We start from the raw sequence: 11,305 nt of genomic DNA on the forward strand, positions 1-11,305 counted from the left end.
TAACGTTAAGAAAAGCACAATGCGAGATAGTCGAGTATCTTCCTCTCTGATTCAAACAGGTGAACTGTACTTAAGTACACATTTAAGGGTACTTCTACTTTGCTTTGGAGTATTTTCATTTAATGCTACTTTATTCTTGTACTTTACTACATCTCAGAGGTAAATATTGTACGTTTTACTCCACTACTATTTGTCTGACAGCTTTCAGATGAGTTTTTCATCCACTTCCTGTCCAGTGAAAACCACGTATCTCCAGATACTTCAAGAGTAAATATAAGGTCCAGTGTGTGTGTGTGTGTGTGTGTGTGTGTGTGTGATGTGTGTGTGTCTGTGTGAGAGAGTGCATGTCTGTGTGTGTGTGTGTGTGTGTGTGTGTCCGTCTGTCTCTGTGTGTGTATAGGTGTGTGTGTGTGTGTGTATATAGGTGTGTGTCTGTCTGTGTATATAGGTGTGTGTCTGTCTGTGTGTATATAGGTGTGTGTCTGTCTGTGTGTATATAGGTAGGTGTCTGTCTGTGTGTATATAGGGGTGTGTGTGTGTGTGTCTTTACTAAGCTGTAACACCTTCTAGGACCCGAAAGACAACTTGAGCTCAGTTAGCCGATTAGCTAACTAGCTCAAGTTGTTAGCAGTTAGCATTAGCTGGGCTGACTTCCTCTCAACCGCTGCTGACACTCACCGATAATCATCGTCTCGTCCGGAATCTCCTCTATGAAACATTTCTTCTCGGTCTCTCCGATGTGAAAGTACAACGAGGACACGACGTTGTAGAAAACGTTCAGAAGTAAAACCGACAACACACACGACCGCATACTGACAGACACCATCTTCCTGCCGTGGAGAGATAGAGAGAGAGTAAGCAACGACTCACTGCGCCTGCGCGGACACAGCAATGCCACGTAAACCATCGCTCCAGTCGGGCCAATCAGCGCGCTGTACAAGAATGCTGGGTGTTGTAGTTCTTGACACATTGGGCCATAGATTGCATTATAAAGCCTGTAGGGGGCAGCAAATCCAAACTGTTACCCAAAACCGAAGAAGGGGCACTTCCTCCCAAGCTGTCTCCATGGCAATCAGACATGGCGCCGGGTAAGATACACACTCTTTGTACCAAATAAACATTTAGATATATAATAATCTCCGCCAGCTTCCAATGAAGTTAGCCGATGCTATCTTATAATTAAAATATTAACGGTTACTGTATCGTTACCAGACTTGGGTATATGTATTTAATATAATAACGTTAAAGACAAACGTTAGTTTAACCCACAGAAAGCCACTCAAGATTCACGTTCTTGTCAACAAAACTAGTTTTAACTGAAACATGAACCAGATATTAATATCACTGTTAACGTTACAAATAATGAGAGCTGGAAGAAGTCCTTTTAGGTGACGACATGTTCCCCTTTTTGCTAAAGAGTAAGATCCTTTTAGTTTAACATGAAACAGCCCCGAAATCCCAATCACCAAACTACACCAGACTCCATGTAAATAATCAGGACTTTTAGCGTGTATAGAGCCAGCATATCTCCACCAGACTCCATGTAAATAATCAGGACTTTTAGCGTGTATAGAGCCAGCATATTTCCACCAGACTCCATGTAAATATTCAGGACTTTTAGCGTGTATAGAGCCAGCATATCTCCACCAGACTCCATGTAAATAATCAGGACTTTTAGCGTGTATAGAGCCAGCATATTTCCACATGTAAATGGGTGAATTAAGGGTTTATTTCAACCAAACCAGAGTGGTGATTGTTGGAACAATGGAAAGATGAACCAATACGGCTTTTGGTAGTTTTATTTAGTTTCTGTCCACTTTGAATGAAGTGTGTTTTACGATGATAAAAGTACTGATTATTTACATGGAGTCTGGTGTAGTTTGGTGATGGTGATTTCGGGGCTGTTTCATGTTAAAATAAAAGTATCAAAATAAAAGGTCTTTTTCTGAGTAAGAGTAACTGTAAGATCCTTTTAGTTTAAAAACAACAGCCCCGAAATCACCATCACCAAACCCCAAAAGTGCTGATTATTTACATGGAGTCTGGTGGAAATATGCTGGCTCTATACACGCTAAAAGTCCTGATTATTTACATGGAGTCTGGTGGAGATATGCTGGCTCTATACACGCTAAAAGTCCTGATTATTTACATGGAGTCTGGTGGAGATATGCTGGCTCTATACACGCTAAAAGTCCTGATTATTTACATGGAGTCTGGTGGAGTTGTGATGGTGATTTCGGGGCTGTTTCATGTTAAACTTAAAGGAGTTAGGTTTCATTAGTTTTACAGTTTTTGAGAAAAACGGAGTGATTGGACTTCATAATTCCTCACAGCTCAAAGCATCTCTGCTCACTTGGGCTTATATTACAACCATCAACTGTAATTCAACTACAGTAATGACAGTTTTTTTTTTTTTTTTTTAAGTTTTTGACGCTCATTAACTGGGTAAACAGGCCCCTAACAGCTGTGTGTTTTCTCTCGTCCTCTGCAGGGAGCCAACTAATAGTATCCTTCACATGCAGAGAGAGAGAGAGAGAGAGAGAGAGAGAGACAGACAGACTCTCTCTCTCTGTCTGTCTGTCTGTGAGAGAGAGGTGTGTATGTCTGTCTGTGTGTGTCTGTCTGTGTGTGTGTGTATCTGTCTGTCTGTGTGTGTGTGTGTGTCTGTCTGTCTGTCTGTCTGTCTGTCTGTGTGTGTGTTTTCCTCTGTTGTCCTTGACTCCCTCTTCCTCAGCTTTCGTCTGCTCCTCTGCAGATCCTCTTCTTCCTGAACAGCTGGTACTTTGCTGCCTTCTACCTGGCAGAGATCCTGATGTTCATCTATAAAGGTCTGTCACCTGGAACAGTCACACGTCTTTACAACATAAGGAAACTTTCTAAAGCACCCAACCACTCTGAAGCAGTTATGCTGAGAGATAGTCAGTGTGGTGTCTAGACAGATTGAATCCAAGACCTCATAAAGTCAAAATATGAAGTGTAGCAACTTCTTTTGAAACTACCATAAGCTGCTGAGAGGCTGAGAGGCTGAGACAAGGAACAATCAACACCTGTATGACGTGCTGTTCAAAGATGTATTGTCAGAAAAACAAGACAAAATCCAGTAGCACATGAAAGATACTGGACGTGGACGTGGATATGGGGGAATTTGCGGTCAACAGAAGAACCCAAACTAACCCCCTCTGTAGCTTCGCCGTGCAGGTGGACAGGTGCATAAATAGTGGTCCCCTAATACTGTATCTGAAGTCTCTTTTATATAGACCTTAGTGGTCCCCTAATACTGTATCTGAAGTCTCTTTTATATAGACCTTAGTGGTCCCCTAATACTGTATCTGAAGCCTCTTTTATATAGACCTTAGTGGTCCCCTAATACTGTATCTGAAGCCTCTTTTATATAGACCTTAGTGGTCCCCTAATACTGTATCTGAAGCCTCTTTTATATAGACCTTAGTGGTCCCCTAATACTGTATCTGAAGCCTCTTTTATATAGACCTTAGTGGTCCCCTAATACTGTATCTGAAGTCTCTTTATATAGACCTTAGTGGTCCCCTAATACTGTATCTGAAGTCTCTTTTATATAGACCTTAGTGGTCCCCTAATACTGTATCTGAAGTCTCTTTATATAGGCCTTAGTGGTCCCCTAATACTGTATCTGAAGTCTCTTTATATAGGCCTTAGTGGTCCCCTAATACTGTATCTGAAGTCTCTTTTATATAGGCCTTAGTGGTCCCCTAATACTGTATCTGAAGTCTCTTTCCAGAAATTCAGCCTTGGTGCAGAATTCCAGCCACTAGAGCCAGTCCCACAATGAGCTTTCCTTAGGATGTGCCATTTCTGTGTCTGTAGCTTTAAATGCTATTGAGGAGGAGAGAGGGGGCAAGGTGGAGGGTGGGGGTGTGGCCTTGACCAGCTGCCACTTTGCTCGTTTTCAAGCCATGATGTCTCTCTCTCTTTCTCATGGGGGGGCCAAATGCTCTGGTTGGGCAAAGCAGAGAAAGGGGAGGTAACCTTTCCCCTTATGACGTCATAAAGGGAAGATTCCTGATTGGCCCATCTGAGCTTTCATTTTCTCAAAGGCAGAGCAGGACACCCAGGGCTCGGTTAACACCTATCACCATTTCTAGCCACTGGGGGGCCATAGGCAGGCTGGGGGAACTCATATTAATGTTAAAAAACCTCATAAAGGGAAAATGTCATGCCATGGGACCTTTAAGTGCCAACTCATGTCTTAATTGGTCAAATGATTACGATACGATGACGCCCGAACGGTGTGTATCTGGGTTGTTATATCCCTGCATACAGCTGTTTTCATGTGCTGACAGATCAACTCTCTCTCTCTCTCTCTCTTGTGTGCAGGGATTTTACTGCCCTACCCGTCAGATAATCTGGTTCTGGATGTGGTACTGCTGGTGCTCTTTCTCGGTCTGGAGACTCTCCGGATCTTTTACGGTGAGAAAACGAGACACCAAAAACAGAAACACCATGACTGTACATTAACTGTATTAAATGAGGATGCACATTATTGGCACAAATCTACATTTTGATTGTTTCTTTTGCTGCCCCCATGTGGACAACAGCTGTCCAGTACATGACAATAAGCAGCAGAGTCTGAACAAACTCAGACAATTATATTATACTACATACTATTAGTGATAAATAGGGCTGGGTAGCGTTAAAAATGTTCAATACCAATACCGTGACTTCGATTAGATCTTGGTAGAAGCATGCTGTGTGCTGATTGGCTCACTTACTTCTTAGGGATTGAAATTGGGTGTAGAATGATGAGGCATTTTTCGATCACAATAAAGGCAAATAATAGAACTGCGAGAATAGTCTGGCGAGTTCAGAAAATTACATCACTTTACTGTAATGCAGCCTCATTTAATACAGTTCATGTACATGGGCGTGCTGGTCTTACAGGGAGGTGTGTTCAGGTGCATTCTGGGCGTGCTGGTCTTACAGGGAGGTGTGTTCAGGTGCATTCTGGGCGTGCTGGTCTTACAGGGAGGTGTGTTCAGGTGCATTCTGGGCGTGCTGGTCTTACAGGGAGGTGTGTTCAGGTGCATTCTGGGCGTGCTGGTCTAACAGGGAGGTGTGTTCAGGTGCATTCTGGGCGTGCTGGTCTTACAGGGAGGTGTGTTCAGGTGCATTCTGGGCGTGCTGGTCTTACAGGGAGGTGTGTTCAGGTGCATTCTGGGCGTATTGCTATGTTGAGGCAGCGGGAAGTGATGGCACCATTGACCAACAAAAACCTGGTCTAAAGTCAATAACGCAGCATTTCATTGTTATTTTAACAGAGCATTAGTAAAATGCTCCTAGGCTCGTGCACAGCACGTGCACACTATGCTTGTTACACACTCAGGGACGCACAGCAGCACACACACATGCAGAAGATTACAAAAAAAAATATTACGGTGCAAATCCTCCATCATAACAGCAATGCTCCAAGGTCCAAACGCGCCTGGCTTTTAAAGGGAATGGGAGATGATCTCTGATTGGTTGATTGCATGTTACGCCCAAAACACACCTCTGATTAATGAAGACACTAAGGTCAGCCCTTTTGAACCATGCGCCCGGCGCACGGACCCTTTTTTCCACCGTCAAAATAGCAAAAGTGGATTTGGACACGCCCTAAACACACCTGCACCAGGCGCTTCACGCCGTGCGCTGAGAATAAAGAGAGAAAATAGGGCCCTAAGTATCATATTACGATATCCAAAATTTAAGACGATATCTATATCGATTTCTATTGATATATTGCTTAGTGTTGACGTATTTTATACCTAGAAGTTAGTTTTCATATTCAGAAAGCATAACCAGCAGCCGGGGAGCTCCTGGCGGCAGCAGTGACTGACCTCAGTGTGTCGTGTCCGTGTTCAGGTTGGAAGGGGAACCTGTGCGAGCGCTCTCTGGCCTCGGCGGCAGCTCTCTTCGTCCTGTGTCCGTGCACGGCGCTGGCCGTCTACTTCCTGCTTCTGCAGACCTTCGTCCTGCGCCTCGAGTTCATTCTCAACGCCGTGCTGCTCTGCTTCTACGCCCTCGAGCTCCTGCTCGGGCTGTTCTCCGTATCGGCCTTCTCCAGGTGAGAAGACATCCTGCAGTGCTTCTTCTGCTTCTGGGGCTGTGTCTCAAACCGACTACTTCCATCAGTCCACTGCTAATGTGCAATGACCACTTCCTGCCGTAGTGCCCACTTTGGATGGTTAGCATTGTCCCAAAATGAACACTTACGTTAAAACACTTACCGGTAATGACGAGCGGTCAGCTCAGCTCGCTGCCTCTCAAAATCTGACGAAAATCTTCTAAACTGACCTTTGTCGATCAAAGAAACAGACAGATTCAGCAACTGCACGGCCTGTATCTCGCTTAAAATGTTGTCAGAAACACGTTTCGGTGAACTATCGTCGTAAAATACAAGCTTGTATTCTGAACGAGACGCTGTGTTGGGAATGCTCGGTTGGGAAATCCGGGAGCAGCCAGACCCACGTGACGCGTTCGTCCAATCAGCTGCCGGTCGACGTCCCTGGTCCCCCCGCTTTGTAGTCCAGATGGCGCCCGTTTTGTGCGAGTAGTGTCCACACTGAACTGTTTTGACCGTTTTCAGGGGGTCATCCTGGTACTTTCAGTGCGTTATCTACACGATATACTTCAAACTAAGTGTTTGAAGTGTGTAAGTAGGAGGTTTGAGACACGGGGGGTTCTCAGTTCAACGGAAGCTGGAAATATTCAGTTCATACTTCGTCCCTTTCCTCGTAGGTCCAAAGTGTACTGACGGAGGAAGAAGTTTGACTTCTTCAGATGCCACTTTGTAAATAATACATTGTCTATTTTCCTATTAAACTGTAAATCTGTTAGATTAGCTTTTCACTGTTGGTATTAAACAAACTGTTTGTACTTTAAATGTACCCACCCTGAGGCTACGTCTGCAGCGCTACGTTTTTGTTTTTAAGTTTGAGTTTTGAGCCAAAAGTGATCTCAGTGCACCGAGACTGTTTCTGTCTCCAGTAGAAGAACTGATCTCTGTTTATCTCAGAGCAGGGGGAATGAGAGGGGGGAAACGCCAGAGCAGGGGGAATGAGAGGTGCCAGAGCAGGGGGAATGAGAGGAGGAAACACCAGAGCAGGGGGAATGAGAGGGGGAAACGCCAGAGCAGGGGGGAATGAGAGGGGGAGACACCAGAGCAGGGGGAATGAGGAGGGGGAAGACGCCAGAGCAGGGGGGAATGAGAGAGAGGGGGAATGAGAGAGGGGAAACGCCAGAGCAGGGGGAATGAGAGGGGAGACGCCAGAGCAGGGGGAATAGAGGAGGGGGAATGAGAGGGGGAACGCCAGAGCAGGGGGAATGAGAGGAGGGGGGAATAAGAGGGGGGAACGTCAGAGCAGGGGGAATGAGAGGAGGGGGAATAAGAGGGGGGAACGCCAGAGCAGGGGGAATGAGAGGGGGAGACGCCAGAGCAGGGGGAATGAGAGGGGGAAACGCCAGAGCAGGGGGAATGAGAGGAGGGGGAATAAGAGGGGGGGAACGCCAGAGCAGGGGGAATGAGAGGGGGAGACGCCAGAGCAGGGGGAATGAGAGGGGGAGACGCCAGAGCGGGAGACGCCAGAGCAGGGGGAATGAGAGGAGGGGGAATGAGAGGGGGGAACGCCAGAGCAGGGAGAATGAGAGGGGGAAACGCCAGAGCAGGGGGAATGAGAGGGGGAGACGCCAGAGCAGGGGGAATGAGAGGGGGAAACGTAGCAGAAGATATTCCTTCTTATACCTAAATGTAGCCTGAGAGAAAAAGATGTTTGTTTTTTTTACGAATGATGATGGATGAAGTTATGTAAACATGACCCAAGATGGAATAAATCAGAATGTGTCTTTAATGGATGAGCATGGAAAATGTTATATATCAGTCGTTTATCAAACGGAGATCCTCAAATAGAGAAACATGCAGAGAGGAATTTGGAATTTGGTAACATCTTTGTTGGCAGTCGCACATGCTCAGTAGCTAGGTAAGGACTACATGCTCAGTAGCTAGGTAAGGACTACACGCTCAGTAGCTAGGTAAGGACTACAAGCTCAGTAGCTAGGTAAGGACTACATGCTCAGTAGCTAGGTAAGGACTACACGCTCAGTAGCTAGGTAAGGACTACATGCTCAGTAGCTAGGTAAGGACCACATGCTTAGTAGCTAGGTAAGGACCACATAAGGACTACACGCTCAGTAGCTAGGTAAGGACTACATGCTCAGTAGCTAGGTAAGGACTACATGCTCAGTAGCTGGGTATGGACCACATAAGGACTACATGCTCAGTAGCTAGGTAAGGACTACGCGCTCAGTAGCTAGGTAAGGACTACGTGCCCAGTAGATAGGTAAGGACTACACGCTCAGTAGCTAGGTAAGGACTACGTGCTCAGTAGCTAGGTAAGGACTACACGCTCAGTAGCTAGGTAAGGACTACGTGCTCAGTAGCTAGGTAAGGACTACGTGCTCAGTAGCTAGGTAAGGACTACGTGCTCAGTAGCTAGGCTCAGTAGTAGTAAGGACTACGTGCTCAGTAGCGTAAGGACTACACATGCTCGGTGAGCTAGTAGGACTACGTGCTCAGTAGCTAGGTAAGGACTACACGCTCAGTAGCTAGGGTAAGGACCACATGCTCAGTAGCTGGGTAAGGACTACATGCTCAGTAGCTAGGTAAGGACTACATGCTCAGTAGCTAGGTAAGGACTACACGCTCAGTAGCTAGGTAAGGACTACACGCTCAGTAGATAGGTAAGGACTACACGCTCAGTAGCTAGGTAAGGACTACACGCTCAGTAGCTAGGTAAGGACTACACGCTCAGTAGCTAGGTAAGGACTACACGCTCAGTAGCTAGGTAAGGACCACACGCTCAGTAGCTAGGTAAGGACTACGTGCTCAGTAGCTAGGTAAGGACTACACGCTCAGTAGCGTAGTAGTAGTAGTAGTAGCGTGAAGGAGCCGCACACACCTCGCGTAAATAATACAAATAGAAGACCTGTCCTGTTTTTAGGCTTGTAGAGTAGATCTCTGTGGAGCAGACGCACCACTACGCTGCTCTCGGGTTCTGGTGTCGCCAGTTTCATATATTGTGGTGAAAGCAGACTGTTGAGACCTTACGCGTTAAGGCTCTGACACGCAAACCCAGTGGCCATGCTAGCGCTAGCATGCTAGCTCGTTCACAGTGGCAAAACACTGCTACAACACACATGAATTCAACCTAATCTACAAAATAAATTGTATAGAACTGTCAAAATCTGCACGGCTTTCTACGTCACTAGCCGAAACGAGGTGGCTAACCACAACCGTTAGCATGCTAGCGCTAGCATGATAACACTGTCATGCTACCTTGTTCTCAATGGCAAAGCACTGCTACAACACACAAGTTCACCATAATCTACAAAAGAACTACGTACATGTGCGCCCTTAACACACAGGACTTCACAAAGCTAAAGCTTAATGTGGTATGTTTATAGCCAGCTTTGTGGTCTTTTAGAGGTTTTGTGTCAGAGCACAAATGAGCAAATGCTCCCATGTAGCTTTCCATTCAAGATGTGTGAGCATGGTACGGGACACAGGTAAGCCAATGATGGACATCTCTCAGTTGTTACATGTGTTGACTTGGACCTCTAGTCACCCAGCTAATCCAGCCTTGTAACTGACCGAAGTTGGAGAAACAGCCTTTCTTTTACTGTCTATGGAAGCAGCTAGCTAACGTGATCCTTACCTAGCTACTGAGCATGTAGTCCTTACCTAGCTACTGAGCAGGTAGTCCTTACCTAGCTACTGAGCAGGTAGTCCTTACCTAGCTACTGAGCAGGTAGTCCTTACCTAGCTACTGAGCAGGTAGTCCTTACCTAGCTACTGAGCGTGTAGTCCTTACCTAGCTACTGAGCGTGTAGTCCTTACCTAGCTACTGAGCACGTAGTCCTTACCTAGCTACTGAGCAGGTAGTCCTTACCTAGCTACTGAGCAGGTAGTCCTTACCTAGCTACTGAGCGTGTGGTCCTTATCTAGCTACTGAGCATGTAGTCCTTACCTAGCTACTGAGCGTGTAGTCCTTACCTAGCTACTGAGCATGTAGTCCTTACCTAGCTACTGAGCGCGTAGTCCTTACCTAGCTACTGAGCGCGTAGTCCTTACCTAGCTACTGAGCATGTAGTCCTTACCTAGCTACTGAGCATGTAGTCCTTACCTAGCTACTGAGCATGTGCGACTGCCAACAAAGATGTTCCAGCAGTGAGAGGTCTCACTCTGTAGCTAAAACAGAGACCTGAACACAGGGTGAAAAGAGGAGCTGCAGCAATGAGCAGTACAACAAAAATATATTTTTTGACAATTAAACCATGTAAACCTATTCTGATACAACCTCAAAATACAATTATGAACCTGAAAATGAGCATAATATGGGCGCTTTAATGATTTTGTGCACGCCTGCCGATAGAGGTGGACAACTGGGTCTGTTGTCCTGGGCCCAGGGTAGTGGGGGGGGAGAATAGAGAAGAATAAAAAAGAGGCCTTAGAGATTTTCTAAACAAATATTTAAAAAAAGGTGCTAATGGTGAAGCTGGAACTAGTAAAGTCAACGTAGAGCAAGCTAAGAAACCGTTTACGAGCCTTGTAACGTAACCTAACAGGCCAGCTCTAATGTTAACGTCCATTAGCTTGTATAAAAGCCGAAGCTACCCCAAAATGTTCCTAAGCTACCCCAAATAATAAAATAATGTTTTATTTATATTTCACAAACTGTCAGCTGGAAAAGGCATCTAAGATTATCTCGTCCCGGGCCCAGGCAAGACTGTCAGCTGGCCTGATTTCGTGTTCATTCAACTGAAAAAGTGTGATCCTTGTGGCAAAAATCCTTTCAGCGCGTCCCCTTAGACTATGTCTCCATCTTGCTCGGATTACTGCTGCCATTTCACCAGGAGGCATATGCCAGGAAACCCTTTTTGTACATACATAATACATAATTAATAATACATAATAGAATACATAATTAGGCCCACTTTACACTTCCCCTCCCATCTCTTTATGGGAAACTCCCACTTTCCCCTTGACCCTCCCGTGAATACATATGCCAACCCGTATATGCCTCACTCCGAACTCGTAAAATAAGGACGTTTGGACGGTGGCTGTCAGCGTCTGATGCGACGAAAAAGGCGTCTTTCAGCGTGTTTGTGTAACGCACCGGGGAGAGCAGCAGTTAGAGAGGATTTAGAGAGGAGTATGTAAGGAGGTTGGTTGGGGGGGTAGATGGGTCAAACACAGGACTTTCACCCAGGAGAGCAGGGTTCACGTTACGCTTGC

The 11,305-nt window shown here is 45.8% G+C and overlaps 2 protein-coding genes across 2 annotated transcripts in view; one reads left to right on the plus strand and one right to left on the minus strand.

Moving 5' to 3' along the window:
* Positions 1-860, minus strand: part of tmed9 (transmembrane p24 trafficking protein 9) — an 8,058-nt gene extending 7,198 nt beyond the window's left edge. The window contains exon 1 of the mRNA XM_078260002.1: positions 679-860. Coding sequence (XP_078116128.1) covers positions 679-826 — 148 coding nt within the window. The 5' untranslated portion in view covers positions 827-860. The remainder of the gene's footprint in view (positions 1-678) is intronic.
* Positions 861-1,006: 146 nt separating this feature from the next.
* On the plus strand, positions 1,007-7,071 carry tmem216 (transmembrane protein 216). The gene is made up of 6 exons (XM_078260003.1): positions 1,007-1,088; positions 2,492-2,505; positions 2,735-2,828; positions 4,354-4,446; positions 5,878-6,079; positions 6,754-7,071. Exons 1-6 carry the CDS (start codon positions 1,079-1,081, stop codon positions 6,767-6,769), a joined length of 429 nt encoding a protein of 142 aa, XP_078116129.1. The 5' UTR covers positions 1,007-1,078; the 3' UTR covers positions 6,770-7,071.
* The last annotated feature ends 4,234 nt before the right edge of the window (positions 7,072-11,305 follow it).

This window comes from Sander vitreus, chromosome 10 (genome assembly GCF_031162955.1).
Source record: "Sander vitreus isolate 19-12246 chromosome 10, sanVit1, whole genome shotgun sequence".
Lineage (NCBI taxonomy): Eukaryota > Metazoa > Chordata > Actinopteri > Perciformes > Percidae > Sander > Sander vitreus.

Excerpts from the sequence above, each read along its gene's own strand:
- tmem216 (XM_078260003.1), top strand. Across the intron at positions 2,829-4,353 it reads CCTGATGTTCATCTATAAAG|GGATTTTACTGCCCTACCCG; the intron begins GTCTGTCACCTG and ends TCTTGTGTGCAG. Across the intron at positions 4,447-5,877 it reads GACTCTCCGGATCTTTTACG|GTTGGAAGGGGAACCTGTGC; the intron begins GTGAGAAAACGA and ends GTCCGTGTTCAG.